The following is a 17,433-nucleotide window of genomic DNA, read 5'->3' on the forward strand; positions in this document are numbered from 1 at the left end:
ATCAGGTTTACTTCATACAAAAGAACAATGGCATAATTATTACAAATCCAGCATATTTTTATACAATCTGTGATTTGGAAAAATAGTCCTATAACTTAGTGGAGCCAAATTTAGAATCACATTTTAAATTTATTAGCAGCTAGGTGGCTCAGACGGTAAAGCATCTGCCTACAATGCGGGAGACCCGGGTTCAATCCCTGGGTCAGAAAGATCCCCTGGAGAAGGAAATGGCAACCCACTCCAGTACTCTTGCCTGGAGAATCCCATGGATGGAGGAGCCTGGTGGGCTACAGTCCATGGGGGTCGCAAAGAGTTGGACACAACTGAGTGACTTCACTTTCATTTTTCAATTGGGAAAAAATTTTGAGGGAATTGAAAATAAACCTAGCTTTTAAGGTAGACTGGATAAGTATGAATAAAGGAAAAGGAAAAGAGGTAAGTCATTTACTTTTGTCATACTCTTTATGTACATTGGGATTCCCTGATAGCTCAGTTGGTAAAGAATCTGCCTGCAATGCAGGAGATCCTGGTTCTATTCCTGGGTTGGGAAGATCGCCTGGAGAAGGGATAGGCTACCCACTCCAGTATTCTTGGGCTTCCCTTGTGGTTCAGCTGGTGAAGAATCCACCTGCAATGTGGGAGACCAGGCTTCGATCCCTGGGTTGGGAAGGTCACCTGGAGAAGGGGAAGGCTACCCACTCCATATTCTGGCCTGGAGAATTCCATGGACTGTATCGTCCATGGGGTCACAAACAGCTGGACACGACTGAGTGGCTTTCACTTCACTTTACTTATGTACATTAGGCACCATGCTATGTGCTTTACAACTGTTGTATTATCTAAATAACTTTTAAGATGTCTTTAAAGAATTTTTTAAAGTCATAGATCTATGAAACAATTAGGAAAAGAGTATTCTTATCTAGAAAAAATTCTGAATATCAACTGGTCACAAGAGACTAAATATTTCAGTATAGAAGACTATTATCTCCCAGAGATAATCTGAACATACTGGAGAATTTAGCTACATGAGTGGTTTGGTTCTTATTGGAGATGTGACCTTCTCTAATCCTTTTGGCTTAAGCCAAACCATAATCCACAATGGTTCTATATTTGTTTCAACTTCCTTCTCTAGGTAAACCTAGAGCTTCCCATTTTGATCTGTTTGGTCTCTCTTTTTTTTTTTTAAAGACAAATATTGGTGATAGTATCTAATGGTTTTGAGTACTATTTTCCATGATGTGAATCAGAGATTTATATGAGAATTCCTTCCCTTTCTTGGCCATTGTTGAGGGAATCGTGTAGAGTGTGTCTTGGTAGGAGTGGTTGGAGGGGACTGAAGTTTTGACTGTGTGTTTGGGTTCCACAGTTATAAGGTTATTTTTCAATCTAGAGATTCAGTAATTCTCCAATTTCCACCAAGAGGAAGGATAGCCTTTTCTCTATTTGGAGGAAAGGGAGAAGTCAAAGTTGGCAGTAGAGCTGACTACTTTTGGCTTGCGAGAGCAAAGGGGAAAACCTATTGCCAAAGACAGTGGAACAGAAGTGGTACTAGAGTTGTCCCTGAGGACACACTGCTGTATGAACCCAGCAAAAGACAGGGCTCGAGAGGGAATGGAAATACAGGGGAATTCCCTGTGTGGGGCATGTGGTGTCATCAGAAGAGTAAGACCTGTTCTTGCAGTAACCTTCTGATTGGGAAGTCAGCGTTCAGGAGACTCACATCATTTCTAAGTGCAAGTCGGTGTGTCTCTTCTAGCCATGTACACACTCCTGGGCAATGCCAACGGGGCAACCTGTGCGTTTCCATTCAAGTTTGAAAACAAGTGGTACGGGGAGTGCACAACGGCTGGACGATCCGACGGCTGGCTGTGGTGTGGAACTACTACGGATTATGACACGGATAGGCTCTTTGGATATTGTCCATTGAAGTGTAAGTAACTTTAAGACAATTTTGGCATATTTAATATGGCAACCTACCCACTCCAGTGTTCTTGCCTGGAGAATCCCAGGGACGGAGGAGCCTGGTGGGCTGCCGTCTATGGGGTCGCACAGAGTCGGACACGACTGAGGCGACTTAGCAGCAGCAGCAGCAGCAGCAGTGATAAAACCTTGTGTATTTTTTTTTCCTTTTTTCCTTTTTTTCCTTTATGTGATTTCTCATGTATTATCTCAGATCATACACCAGCACAATCCTGTACAGATGTCACTGTCCCCATTTTCTAATGGAGGGAGTGATCTGTATCGGTTAAAGACCACAACTCACATCTTCTGACTCTCATCCCTGGGTTGCATCAAACGACCCCTTTATTTTCACTAAATACTTCTTCTCTTCAAATTCCACTGTTACTGTCAGTTATTTTCTAAGACTTTAGGCAAATTATACTGTATATGATACAGTATATACTTAATACCAGAGGTGGTCATCCCATTTTCCAACCCCTCAATGGTTTATCTTTACTAAACTATAGATCAAAAATAAAATTTAAGCAATACTACAGCATGAAGTTTGATAGAGAGAGAGATGTGAGGGATGCCTGAATTTTGTGTCCATGTAATGAAAAGGGTTCCTTACTGTGAAAATGATAGTAATGCTACTCTTCTTAAACTCAGTTTAAGAAGAGCTATCATTTAATTTAACATAGTTTCAATGGAAGTGAGTTATGTCTATGCTTGAAGGGGTTCTAAAATGAAAATATTAGTCTTATTGGAATGATGCAAAATAAGTTGCACTGTGTTATATTGATAGGAGGGGCCATCAAAATGCTTGGTGTCCTTTCCATGCTCAAGAACCTGTTAAGAAGCAGGGCAGCGGGAGTTCCCTGGTAGTCCAGTGGTTAAGACTACGCTTCCACTGCAGGGGGCATGCGTTCTGTTCTTGGATGGGGAACTAAGATTCCACATGCCACACCATTCAGCCAAAAAACAAAAAAAAGAAAGACCGGGCAGCGGATTTTGGGTGGGATAGAGGAGAGCATTTGCGTCAGAAGGCGGAGAGGGGGTGAAGAATGCAGAGAAACAAGAATTCTTTGCTTCCCTTTCCATTACACCTCTTGCTGCCCGCTGCTCTCATCCTTTCCTTCCCTCTGAACTTCTTACTCTTGCTAATTCAGATTCTGTGGAACAGAGCTCCTGTTTTCTGCTCTCCTGCCAAGGGCTGGGTGCAGGGGCAGAGCCTCAGAGGCAGTCTGGGATGTTGTGAGACCATCTGCATGGCAAGAGTGTTGCTTACCACTAAACTTTCAGGACTACACATCCACCTACCATCATAGTATTCCAAGGATTATCATAAAAAAACAGTCCAGTTTACAAAAGTATCTTAGTTTGTAAAACCAAACTTCAAGAGTCGTGTTTATTTACCTCTTTTGATTTTTAATTCCTAAAAATCACACTAAAAATTAATTTGATTTCTCAGCCCCTTAGATTATTGCAGTTCCCCTCTGGGTATAGTCCCTCTCTTCTGGTTGAGCACACACAAAACCTCACAGTCTTCCTGTGTTCATAGAGGAACCATTCTCCCGTTCTTGGGTGAGGTAAATGCATTTCTCTTTTATGATAACCTTTATTTATTTAATTTTTTTAAAAGATATTTTTACATGGACCATTTTTTTTAAAAGTCTTTATTGAATTTGTTACAATATTGCTTCTGTTTTACCTTTTGATTTTTTTTTTTTTTTTTTTTTTGGCTACAAAGCATGTGGGATCTTAGCTTCCCTATTGGGGATTGAACCCACACTCCCTGTATTGGAAGACAAAATCTTAACCAATGTATTCCCAAGGAACTCCCCTATAACTAAAGGTTTGATTCCCATGAAAGTTGATTGATGTCTGATGTTTGTATTAGAAGTTTTGCTGTCTGAAAACAAAATTTAACATTTTTCCTCCCATAAGGTAAAGCTGTATTTGTTTTCTAGTTATGGAGGAGCATCTTTGTCCTGGACTTTGCAGGAATAGTATTTTCTAAATCTGTCATCATGTAGTGTCTTGGGGCTACAGATCTCATGGGTCCAGCTGTAACATCTTACACTTAAACAGTGTATGATTTAACAAATCATTAAATGGAAGACAAATGGTGAGCCAGTAATCATTAAAAAAAAAAAAACTCAAAAAGCGAAAACTCACCACCTTGGCTAGATGTGCGTTGGAGGGATAAACTGAGTATCTTCTAGAATAAGTTTTTAGTTTCATTGATTCCAATTTATGTCTTAAAGCAAATTATATATTTTTTCCAGTTAACTATAAAAGAGAAATTACTGTAGAAATATAAAACACTTTTGATTTCAGCATGCATTATGATTTTAAAGAACCTTTTATACAATTTATGCCTTTTTAAAGAGTTTTGCAGTTTCCCAAACTATTTCATTGTCCTTGCTTTGTGTTTCTTTCAAAAGAGCATTTTATTTTATGTTAGTCTTCAACTAGCAGATTCAATCCAGGAAGATGAGGTCCCAGCTATTGACCTAGTGACATTTCATATATGCTCTTCATTGTCCTTTTTATTGTTTATGGTAATGTTTTCCTTCTATTTAGACATTTATGTTCAAGTATCAGGGCAACAGGAAAAGGAAAAGCCCCCTTTCTCTCAGTTCCTCATAGCTTGCAATTTTAGCTTTCAGTATCTGTTGTGCTGGTTTACTGTGGGAATTTGTATAATTTGGGGAGATAGAGGGTCAGCAAACCTATGCATTCATTGAGAAATAAGTGTTAGTTCCTTGATTTAAAATGAAAAATATTCTTTCTTTAAATGAAAAGTCTTGTATTTTTGCTTTTCTCATTTATATCCCTTTTCTTCATTCCTAGATGAGAAAATCATCCCCCCTTTTTTTATATTTCACACTTTCTACCACAATACAAGCCAAACCTCCAAATTTCTAAAAATATTTATTTAAAATAGCTTCCTCTTCAAATAAACCTCAAATCAGTCTTGTTTGAATCATCTCACTTACATGAAGAAAATTCCATTTGCACATTAAACTAGTAAGATCTCAAATTACATTAAGTTAAATTTAACATTACTAACAAATTTATTTTTATATAAAAATGTAATGATTTTATAGTTAAAACATCTTAGAAATGTCTCTGCTGTTGCCCAGATGAACTGTTGGCATATTTATCTTCCTCTTTGGTGTTTCATGGACCTTAAATTTCATATCATAGTGTGTGGTAAGTGTATGAAAAAGGTTACTTCCTTGTCAGATACAAAAAATTGCAATTATATGCATATATAAAGTGTAGTCTATATGTGTATGCAGAGAGTAAGCTATATGCATATATAGTGTAGACTGTATGCAATATATGATGTTGGCTATATGCATATGAATACTATAGGCTCTATACACATGGACAACTGTCCAGTTTCTTAGCAAATTGAATAGTTCTCAGAAAATCTGAGAAATTACATGATTTTTCTCTCTTCCTTACAAATAAATGAAAGGGTTATGACTTCACATGACTTGTAAGTAGAATTTTATATTACTAAAAAGATGAAAGAGAAGTTTTTATAACACAAAGCACATAAAAATATTTAATTGTTGACTCATTTCTCAATCATCTTATATGCAAAATGCTATCAATAATGCTTATTCATCTATATTATTGGCCTTTCATAGAATATAGCCAAGTTTATAGAATATATTGGGAAGTGTAAAGTAGCAAAGGAAAAAAATAAAGTAAAAATTTAAAAATTATTTTACTCTGAAGGAAAAAAGTTAATGATAAGCTATTACTGAGAGGTACCAACATGTAATATTCTGCTTCCCTTGTAGCTCAGTCGATAAAGAATCTGCCGGCAATGCAGGAGACTGGGTTCAATTCCTGGGTCAGGAATATCTCCTGGAGAAGGAAATGTCAACCCACTCTAGTGTTCTTGCCTGGAGAATCCCATGGACAGAGGAGCCTAGTGGGCTACAGTCCATGGGGTCTCAAGAGTTGGACACAACTTAGTGACTAAACCACCACAACATTAAATATATTCTAGAGATAAGAAAATGAGACTCCAGAAGCTATTGATTTAATTTAAGATCAAATCATGAGTGAGTGACAGAGCCTGGAGGCAAGTTCTGCTCAGTCTGTGGAATCCATGGCCTTTGCCTGTAATGCCTGTGTCTTTGGTTTAAAAAGACCAAACTAGAATATGCAGGTGACATATACATTGATGCAAGAAGACATATTTATTTTCTCTTCTCTTTCTTGTTTTTCTAGATTAAGGAAGTTGGTGTGTTATCTCTATTCTTTTTTTTTTTTTTAAAGAACCACACATTTATTTGGCTACACCACATCTTAGTTGAGGCGTGCAGGATCTAGTTCCCTGACCAGGGCTTGAACCCGACTGAGTCCAAGTCCCTTGCACTGAAAGTGAGTCCCTTAGCCACCAGATCACCAGGGAAGTCCCTGTTATCACTGTTCTTAATCTCTGTATATGCCTTACTTCTCAACTCATCTGATCTCTAGTGTCCTAATGGAAAAACAGACAAGTATCTTTCCTTTCTTTCTCAAGGCACATGAAAGAAATGTAATGCGGTGGATCTTTGGAAAATCCCCCTTCTTCATTTCAGGAGTCAAGACAATCTCACAGTCACTTTAAACCTAAGTAAAAGAAAGAATAAAAGGAAAAGAAATACAATGTTTTAGGCATTAGTACTACCCAGATTGTTTAAAAAATATTGTCCCCTGAAAATCCTTTCCCTGGGTAATGTAATCAATTCCTTTTGGCTTCTTTTGCAGTTGAAGGCAGTGAAAGCTTATGGACTAAGGATCCATTGACCAATATTTACTATCAGATAAATTCCAAAGCTGCTTTAACTTGGCACCAGGCGAGGAAGAGCTGCCAACAACAGGATGCCGAACTCTTGAGCATCACAGAGATACACGAGCAGACATACCTGACAGGTAATGATGTGAAATGAAAACAAAGTTGTGAGGTCATGATTGTTGTCTTTCTGTGCGTGCGTGCATGCTCAGTTGCTCAGTTGTGTCCAACTCTTTGAGACCCCATGGACCGCCAGACTCCTCTGGCCTTGGAATTTTCCAGGCAAGAATACTGGAGTGGGTTGCAGTTTAACTTAAAAGCAAATAGCACAAATAATTATAGATATCATGATAGAGTCAGTCCTAAACAGATGGTGCAGAGGGCATGTCAAATGTGAAACCTGTAAAAGACACTTGAAATGACAAATAGGTTTTGTCTCATGAGCCTTTTTAAAAATTTGTTTATTTTTTAATTGAAGGATAATTGCTTTACATAATTTTGTTGCTTTCTGTCAAACATCAGCATGAATCAGCCATAGGTATACATATGTCCCCTCCCTCTTGAATGTAGCCAACTTTCTTCTATTAGTTGTGACAGTGTCTGGAACCTGTGCTGAGAAGGATTCTGAGGATTAATCTGGGCTCAGAGTGGAAGATGCCACGATCAATTAGCAATGTTTTAGACACAAGACATGGGTGCCAGACTGGTCAGGTATTCTAGGTCTAGCCTCAAGTCAGTGGTTTTCCACTAGCATTGAAGAATTTACTCCCACCACAAACAGGGACAAGAGCTGGTTGTTTTTCTTTCTTTTTTTTTTTTTTTTTACCTCCTAGCTCTTAAATTGGAGAAGGCAATGGCACTCCACTCCAGTACTCTTGCCTGGAAAATCCCATGGATAGAGGAGCCTGGTGGGCTGCAGTCCATGGGGTCGCTAAGAGTCGGACACGACTGAGTGACTTGACTTTCACTTTTCACTTACATGCATTGGAGAAGGAAATGGTAACCCACTCCCGTATTCTTGCCTAGAGAATCCCAGGGATGGGGGAGCCTGGTGGGCTGCCGTCTATGGGGTCGCACAGAGTCGGACACAATTGAAGTGACTTAGCAGCAGCAGCAGCAGCTCTTAAATTCCCAGACTACTGGTTTTCAGGTCTTACTGATACTGTTTCTACAATTTTTTTTTTTTTGCATTTGTTTATATGTGAAAATGAAAAGAATTAGTGTTTGCTTGAGATGAGAGGTTCTGTTTTAACTTCTGTAATCCTTGCTTGGGGAACAGAGAGATCAGGACCAGAAATAAGTGTGAGATTAAGAGCATCCCCCATTTCCTGCTCCCATTCACCTTGACCCTGCTTCTAGCTTAATCTATCTCTGTTCCAGTCACCACCATGTTGAAAAAACCCTTAGTGGCTTCTTGTTTCTTATCAAATAATTAACAACACATCTTTGCCTGACTTCCAGGGGCAAAGTGAGTGTCCACTGAGTGCTCCCCATTGTGCTTTTCACAGTCTTGACAGAAGAAAAGTTTTGGGTTTCTCATCTAATGTCTCATACTTTCTCACCTCCACATCTGTTTCCATGGCATTTTTTGTATCTGGGATTCCCCACATGTTATCCAGTTGAAAGGCAATCTTCTCCCTTTCTGTCTGCATTTCTCTTACTTGTTTACCAGTTTTATAAAAGTTACTTATATATGTTCTACTTCCCCTACTAAATTATACATACATTCATTTTAAATTCATTCATTCATCCTATAAGATGGTATCTGTGCGTGGGGCACTGTTTTAGGTCTTAGGGACATAACGATACCAAAGCCAGTCATGTCCTGTCCATGTGGAGCTTAAAGTTCAATGGGGAAAACACATAAACAAGAAAACAAACAATTAAATACAAATTACCATTAAATGCCACAGAGAGAGCAAACTGAATGCTGTGTAGAAAAAGGATTGTAGGGGCAGACAGCTGAAAGTGAGGGATGTCTTGTGACTAGGTATGTCCCCACCCCCAGGGAGATTCACACACAGCAGAACCTTCCAAGGAAGACAGTATTGAATATTTGCTGACTGACAAACGAGGACGCAACACAAGAAAAGCAATTATTTAGAAATTCAGCCTCACATTTGGACCAATGGTCGGTTTATGGCAAGAAGACAGTGGTTCTTAAGCGTGAAGTTGCTTATCCGTTACTAGGGAACTTTGTTAAAGTGAAGCTGCCTGGGTGCACACCCCAGAGAATGTAGATTAGTAGGTGTAATGTGGGAGCCCAGGAATCTTCATATGATCAATTTTCCAGGTGATTCTGGGGCAAGTGGATGAGGACCACACTTGGTAAAATGCTATATTCAACATATAGCATTGTCAAACATGTCAAACATGTGTCAAACATGCTGTGTCAAACATGCCTACCGATTCCATCTGCCTGGACAGCAGACAGCAGAGCTCAGAGGTATAGGGCACAGACTTAGGAGCCTGACTGCCTGAGCCCCTGATCTGTGAAGCTGGGGGACCTTGGGGGTAATACGTGAGGCTTCTATGCTAGAGTGACATCATCTGTTAAGGGAGAAAGTGTGTGTTACCTGGTTTTGGGGACAGAGTTGTTTCCAGCCTTACCTCATTATCTAGGACTTTGCTTTCTCCAACTCTTTTTGGATGATATCTCCATCAACTGAAACACATTTCTCCTATAAGTTACTGTTTTTAAACTGAATTTGAAGATGTTGGTTGCATCCTATTTTAGGTAGAAAAAAATGTAACATGCATTATATTTTAGTACAACTTTGTGAAATATACAAGGCAGTATTTCTACTTCTTGCCCATTTCTGAGGACTAAATCATGAAAACTCGCTCCACTGTAATGAAAGCTTTGTTGCAATAGTTAGGCACCAAGTATAACTTTGAAAACACCAAGTATAACATTTTTCCTATTAGTGTAACTGCAGCCGCCATTTTCTTTCCGGCGTTATTAAGGAAATTGAAGACAGAAAAGCAGTGACCTCACTGGGGGTGTTGTCCTAGTCTGTGTTGGTCTTTGGGGCCTTTGTATGTAGTGTTGGGATAAAGTGCAGAGAGATCAATGTTTATAACCATGTATCGAGATAAGGAGAAGAGGAAAACAGACAGAGATAGATGATATTTATGTAGATGATGAAGGAAGAGAAATGATGAGCTGAGACAGTCCTGGTGTGATGTGTGCTGGCTTGCATGGGTGAGAGAAAACTCTATCAGTTGAAATGGTTTCACTTGGCTTTTTTTTTTTTTAATGGATCTGTTGTGTTATCTTGACTCTTCTGAGTTTTGCTTGTTTTCTGGCTTTCCAGAAGTGAAGGGACAGAGCACAGGTTACTTTTGGACTCTCTTTCCAGCTGCCTAGAGCAAAGGGGCCACGTGGGCAGGACAGCATCACTGCCCAGCCCTCCACTCACTTCCACGTTTCCGGCTCCAGCTCTGCTATCAGGCGCTGGCTGCAGGAAATGCTTCCCTAATCAGCAAGAGCTATTATTGTGTCCTCAGGGGAGCAAACAAGACCAAAGAGATTTTGAGGCAGAGTTCACCTCAGATACTTAGTTGAATCTCATCCAAGCCTCTGGAATTTCAGTCAGCAAATTTGAATTGAAATCCGGGTAAGAATGACTTCTCGAATGGGATGTGTAGTATTTCCTGCCTTTTCGTGTTTTTTTTTTTTTTTTTTTTTTTTTTTTGAATTTTTAGCCATACCACACAGCATGTGGGATCTTAGTTCCCTGACAAAAGATCAAACCCATGCCTCTCTGCATTAGAAGCAGGGAATCTTAACCTTTGTACCACCAGGGAAGTCCCTCCCGCTTTGCCTTAAGTCAGAAATACCAAGCATGAGGGGACAAAAGGAGTCTGAGGGAGAATTTAAAAATTAATACAGACTTTTGTTTTTCTGGAAAGAAGATATTCATGACATTTGGAATTTATTGGCATAAATTGGCGAATACTCTAGAAAATGAAGGTGTGGGTGGGGGATTGTCATTCACTCCATTCTGGGAAGAGGATCACTAAAATTTTTTGAAAGCCACAAATACAATAGTTATACTTTTAAAATAAAATATGATTTGTTTTACGTGAGAAATTTTAAGAGTAAATTTCATTTGATAAAAAAGTATAAGCCTCTTTCATGACTCTGAGATCAAATCAGCTATTATTTATTAAACAGTTTTTGTGTGTCAGACACAGCTTTATTTCTAAAGCTGATGCTAACCTGGTAAATAAGAATTATTGTCTTCACTTTATAGATGAAGTAAGAGAAGAAAAGATGAGTTAGGAATTTTGCCTTATCCCAGATGTTCAGAAAATAACTGAATTGGAATTCAGCTCTGTCTTTCCATTACACTTTGCCCAGGTCTCACTCACAAAATAAGCAAACATCTGATGGTCCCCAGCGCACGAAGGAGAATTCTTAATTTAGATGTCAACAGCCCCTTGTTCTAGTAAATTTATTCTAGTAAACTGGCAATCTGATTTCACATTATCTGCTGGGCTAACAGCTTCTGCCCAGCAGCCAATTCTTACATTACCCATCGTCACTTCATCGTCTCTTCTACTTCTGCCCTCAAAAATGTTGGGACACTCAATTGAATCTTCAGTTCTTGAAACTGATTTAAACTATGTATGTGCATGATTAGGATTTGCAGAACTGAAATAAGATACAGGAAGTGAAATTGACTTGTTTACTCTGATTGTTTTTGCCAGTTTCCTATGGTGGTAGCTGGAGAACACATTGGACCACAGTATAGAAAATAAAAATATGGTGTAATATTGGACATTACTATGTCTTATAACTAAGTTCAAAAGTAGGTATTAACCGTTTCAGACAATGCATACATGAAAATTAAACATTAAAAAGTTTAGCATGTGGAATTGATGCTTTGTGTAATAACACTAAAAACATTTGGTAATCTTTATGAAATTGGAAACAGGTTAGAGAAAAAATTATGGAAAATACTCATCAGGTTTAAGTGACATATTTAACACAGAGTTTGAAATTTGTCAGTTGCACTTTTTGTCAGCTCTAATTCAGCATAGAGTGGTAGTTTTAGTTGCTAAGTCGTGTCTGACTCTTTGCAATCCCATGGACTGCAGCTGCCATGCTCTTCTGTCCATGGGATTATCCAAGCAAGAACACTGGAGTGGGTTGCCGATTCCTTCTCCAGAGGATCTTCCCGACCCAGGAATTTAACCTGGGTCTCCTGCATTGCAAGAAGATTCTTTACCAACTGAGCTATGAGGGAAGCCCAGAATAATATTAAGGATAATGATAATAATAGCAATAGATTACATTTATTGGTCATATACTCAGGGTTAGGCCCTATTTTAAGAAGTACGACTTAATTTTTCAAGACAAGCCTACAAGTTCTAGAGTAGATGAGGAGTGTCAGGGAACAGGTAATTCTCTAAAAGAGTTATTATCTTTTCTCATTATGCTAAACATAGCAATTTAATTAAGCAATCTCAGGAAAAGTCTAATTTATTTCTTCCTACAGTTCCTTTTAAAACTTATTAGTTTTGAAAACTTAGATATACTTCTTTAAAGTTTTTAAAAATACCAGGGGAATAACTATATCCAACAAGTATGAAAATTTCATATAACCTAACATCAAAACACCCCCCAAAGCCTGACAAAAGTTGAAACTTGATTTTAGACATTTTCTCAAAGAAAACATACATGTGAAAAGATGTTCAGCATCATTAATCATCAGGGAAATGCAAATCACAACCAACATGAGGTACCACTTCACACCTGTTACAGTGGCTGTTATCAAAAAGACAATAACAAATGCTGGCAAAGACGTGGACAAAAAGGGAACCATCATGTGCTGTTGGTGGGAATGTATATCGGTGCAGCCATTATGGAGAACAGTATGGAAGTTCCTCAAAAAATTAAAACTAGAACTGCCTTATGATCCAGCAATTTTGCTGTGTGCTGTGCTGTGTTTACTGCTGACTATTTCCCTGGAAAAAAAAAAAGCAAAAGCTCATTCAGAAAGACATACACACTTTAGTGTTCTTTCCAGCATTATTCATAATAGCCAAGATATGGATGCAACTTAAGTACCCACTGACAGAGAAATGGACAAAGAAGATGTGGTATATATACACACACAGTGAAATATTAGTCATAAAAAGTGAAACATTGCCATTTGAGACAACATGGTTAGTTCTAGAAGGTATTATACTAAATGACATAAGTCAGACACAGATTAATAACTAATGATGTCACTTACATATGGAATCTATGAAACACAACAAAGTGAGAACAGATGCATAGATGCAGAGGGCAAATGGGTGGTTGCCAGAAGGGAGGCTGGTTGGGGAGTAGGTGCAATAAAGGAGATTGAGAGGTACAAACTTCCAGTTATATTTCAAAGTCATGGGGATATAATACAAGGAATATGGTCAATTATATTGTAATAACTTTGTATGGGCACCGATGGTTACCAAGCTTTATTGTGGTGACCATTTCATAATTATGCAATGTCAAATCGCTATGTAGTATACCTGAAACTAACATAATATTGTATGTCAACTATATTCCAATAAGAAAGTAATTTATGAAAAATCCATTTTTGATAGTATTTAATAGAATAATTAATGTAAAATATAGTATCAATATGACACTGATCCGAGAGTGACATTTCTAAGGTACATACCAGTAAACAGGCATATCCTCCTGACACCTTATAAATTATTTGTTTACATGAATGAGGTGAGATGGCAGTTTTTGTTGGTTTCCTTAGAAACTGACAGGCAAATTTAATTTAAACAGGTTGAACCCACTGAAAACATTGAAGTAATCCCTGGGTGCCAGGCCTGATCCTCTGTCTCACTCTCACAAGTTTCTTATCCTCTCTGCCCTCCGTGTTCTCCATCTGTAAAATGAAAGCATCGGACTGGATATTTCCAAGATGTATGAAGTGCTCATGCTCAGTTGCTTAGTCGTGTCCAACTCTTTGTGACTCCATGGACTGCAGGCTTCCAGGTTCCTCTGTCCATGAGATTCTCCAGGCAAGAATACTGGAGTGGGTTGCCATTTCCTTCTCCAGGGAATCTTCCCAACTCAGGAATCGAACCCAAGTCTCCTGCATTGGCAGATGTATTCTTTACCAATGAGCCACTTAGGAAACCTATATATAAAGTACCTATGTGCAAGAGCCATGCTAACTCAGACTTCTTTTTCTAGAACCTTTGATAAAGACAAGTGAATCTGAATTAACTTTCATTGATTTTTTTACATGCCAGTATTTAATTTCATCCCATTTTTATTACTTTATTTAAAGAAATCACACAATAACACAATAGGGTTTACTTTTTAGTAGATAACTCCAGTATTGAATCCAGTTTAGTTCATTAAGCATCAACCTACCTAATCAATATCACCCTGCTCAATATCCTCAAGTGGGTTCTTCCTTTGCAAGTGCTTCTCTGCTAGATGCTGAATAAATGAAGAACAGAATTCAGGTCAGTGTTCTCTAAGAACATGGTCTGTGCTTTTATGGGATATTAAATTGCAAAAAAATGTGAAATATGTTTGGGGCATGGAGTCACTGTAATCTCCATTCATTTGAATTTGTCACATTGTCACATGAATGTGTGTATATACACTAATGAAAAATTGGGGTAAGTGAGTGAATTTGGATAGCCTAGTTGGTTAGAACCATATAGAACTGTATAGACTATAGGGCTTCCCTGGTGGCTCAGAGGGTAAAGCATCTGCCCGCAACGTGGGAGACCTCCATTCAATCCCTGGGTTGGGAAGATCCCGTGGAGAAGGAAATGGCAACCCACTCCAGTATTCTTGCCTGGAGAATCCCACGGATGGAGTAGCCTGGTAGGCTACAGTCTACAGGGTCGATAGAGTCTGGGATGAGATGTCATAGGAACCTAGGTTTAAATTTCAGTTCTGCATGTGACATCTAAACTCTTTGAGTGTAAGATTCCTCATCCACACAGTGGAGATGGCAGTACCTAACCAGAGCCTGTGAGGATTAAAAATGAACAAAAACAGAGCCCTGAATATAATAAGTGGTTATTCTCACCACTGGAAAGATTTGGCTGTGGAATATATCCTCTGGGGAGCAGTAAAGATAGAGTGGTCTATTTATGTTTACCAAATATGTTTTCAGATACTTCTGGTTGGTATTTTATTCAAGATGAAGGATAGTTTTCTTTATCATTAACTCTTTAATCAACCAAAAAGAATATATAGAGAACAACAGATCTAATGTTTTTAAGTTATAAGTAATAAAAGGTTAGAGTTGTTTAATATAGGAGGGCTGAGGTCCATGTTGCTTCTGTTTTGCTTTTTATTCCATCTCAAGCTGAGCACAGACTTTGAAACGTTGTAATTAGGATTTATTAACTGCCTAAATGGGCTTCCCCAGTGGATCAGTGGTAAAGAATCTGCCTGCAGTGCAGGAGACCCAGGAGACCTGGGTTTGGTCCCTGGATTGGGAAGATCCCCTGGAGGAGGGCATGGCAACTCACTCCAGTATTCTTGCCTAGAGAATCCCATGGACAAAGGAGCCTGGCCGGCTACAGTCCATGTGGTCACAAGAGTCGGACAGGACTGAAGCAAGTAAGCACGTACGGGTAACTACCTAAATAAAACATTGTTTGTAGGAGAACAAGCACTTAGTGTTTAGATTTTAATCATCTTCTTCATGAGGGAAAAATTGATTTGCCCCAGAGAGAGATGATATGGGGAGAGAGGTGGGAGGGGGGTTCAGGATTGGGAACTCATGTACACCCGTGGTGGATTCAGTCAATGTATGGCAAAACCAATACAGTATTGTAAATTAAAATAAAAATAAATAAATAAATATCAATAAAAGATTCTGAGAGTAAGTTCTAAAATATGAGGGCACTCTAATTAGAGTGGTGGATTGAAATGTGTATTCAACTTCTCATGATAGGAAATGGTGACTTTTATACAAAATCAATCTTATTTTTTCTCTAAAATATACTAAACGTGTTTTAGTTTGATGATAGTCTAAGCGAGTCTTCTCCAAATTAGAAGCATGTTCACATGATCCTGTAATAGTCATCAACATGATGGGGGCTGAGGCCTGGTTATATCTGAGTTAGACTCCCAACAAGAATATTCCTTTTTTATCTATGTTCTTACCTTAGTTTCTCTTCCTGCCAGTGGAGGTAACAGTTGTACTTACTTTTAGGTTGTTAAGATACTCAGAAGAGATTTGCAAGGCATGATTTTCATGACTTCTTTCTAATACATTTTGATTCAAGGACTTAATTCTGAATTTTATTTCACCATCTTTTCTGAGTGACAGTTTTGTCTTTGTTTTGCTTCTGTCATATAGGTTTAACCAATTCTCTGACTTCAGGACTCTGGATTGGACTAAACAGTCTAAATTTCAACAGTGGATGGCAGTGGAGTGGGGGCAGTCCGTTCCGATATTTGAACTGGTTACCAGGTAGGATTAAGCTCGTCTGATTAACTCAGTGGGATTAAGCTGGTTGAATTCACGTACATTTAATTTATCTTGGTACCTTGGAGATCTCCATCAGCTCACATGTAGATCATGAAGGGCATAATTGGGAGACTTCATCAAATGCAGTCCATTTCTCACCTTGCTTTGAAACCTGCCAGCTAGATTTGAATACACTAAAATTATAAGGATATTCCAGCTTTCTGGGGAAAGGACTTGTCTGGAAGGATTATTGCACAAATCAATACAGGACTCAAAGTATATATTCTCAGAGTATCCTTGATTCTCTAGGTATTATATTCAAATATTTGATTTTATATTTATGAGATATTATATAATATATAATGCTACATATTATATTCAAATAATTTATGCATATTTATTTACATCTACACACACACTATGAATTTAAGAAATTTAAATTATTTGGGGCTGGAGAATTTCTCATTATCTTAAGCCATGAGATATTTGCCATATTTCTGTCATCGTTATCATGATCTGAAAGTCTACACTAACACCATTTTCTCCTGTTTTTAATCAAATAGAGTTGGATTAAAAATAATTCCAGCCACAGGTTGTAACGTTCCATACTAGCATTATCATTCATGAACAATTTTATTAACAATTTGTAGTTTAGTTGTCAAAAAACACAGGGGACAATCAAGCCTGCAATAGCTTTCCAGTTTTTTGAAGGACAGAGAAGGCTCTGAACTAATTTCTTCAATGTCATAACATAGAGGTTCAGTTCAGTTCAGTTGCTCAGTCATGTCCGACTCTTTGTGACCCCATGGACTGCAGCATGCCAGGCTTCCCTATCACCAACTCCTGAAGTTTACTCAAACTCATGTCCATTGAGTTGGTGATGCCATCCAACCTTCTCATCTTCTGTCATCCCCTTTTCCTCCCACCTTCAGTCTTTCCCAGCATCAGGGTCTTTTCAAATGAGTCAGTTCTTCCCGTCAGGAGGCCAAAGTATTGGAGTTTCAGCTGCAGCATCAGTCCTTCCAATGAATATTCAGGACTGATTTCCTTTAGGAGAGACTAGTCTGTTCTCCTTGCTGTCCAAGAAGACTCTCAAGAGTCTTCTCCAACACCACAATTCAAAAGCATCAATTCTTTGGTGCTCAGCTTTCCTTACAGTTCAACTCTCACATCCATACATGACTACTGGAAAAACCATAGCTTTGACAGAGTGGTAACAGAATATAAAAAGAG

The 17,433-nt window shown here is 38.5% G+C and overlaps 1 protein-coding gene across 1 annotated transcript in view; it reads left to right on the plus strand.

Moving 5' to 3' along the window:
• Positions 1–17,433, plus strand: part of MRC1 (mannose receptor, C type 1) — a 112,387-nt gene that overhangs the window by 16,978 nt on the left and 77,976 nt on the right. Inside the window, exons 3-5 of the mRNA XM_005687981.3 lie at positions 1,757–1,930; positions 6,721–6,885; positions 16,090–16,203. Coding sequence (XP_005688038.1) covers positions 1,757–1,930; positions 6,721–6,885; positions 16,090–16,203 — 453 coding nt within the window. The remainder of the gene's footprint in view (positions 1–1,756; positions 1,931–6,720; positions 6,886–16,089; positions 16,204–17,433) is intronic.

This window comes from Capra hircus, chromosome 13 (assembly GCF_001704415.2).
Source record: "Capra hircus breed San Clemente chromosome 13, ASM170441v1, whole genome shotgun sequence".
Taxonomy (NCBI): domain Eukaryota; kingdom Metazoa; phylum Chordata; class Mammalia; order Artiodactyla; family Bovidae; genus Capra; species Capra hircus.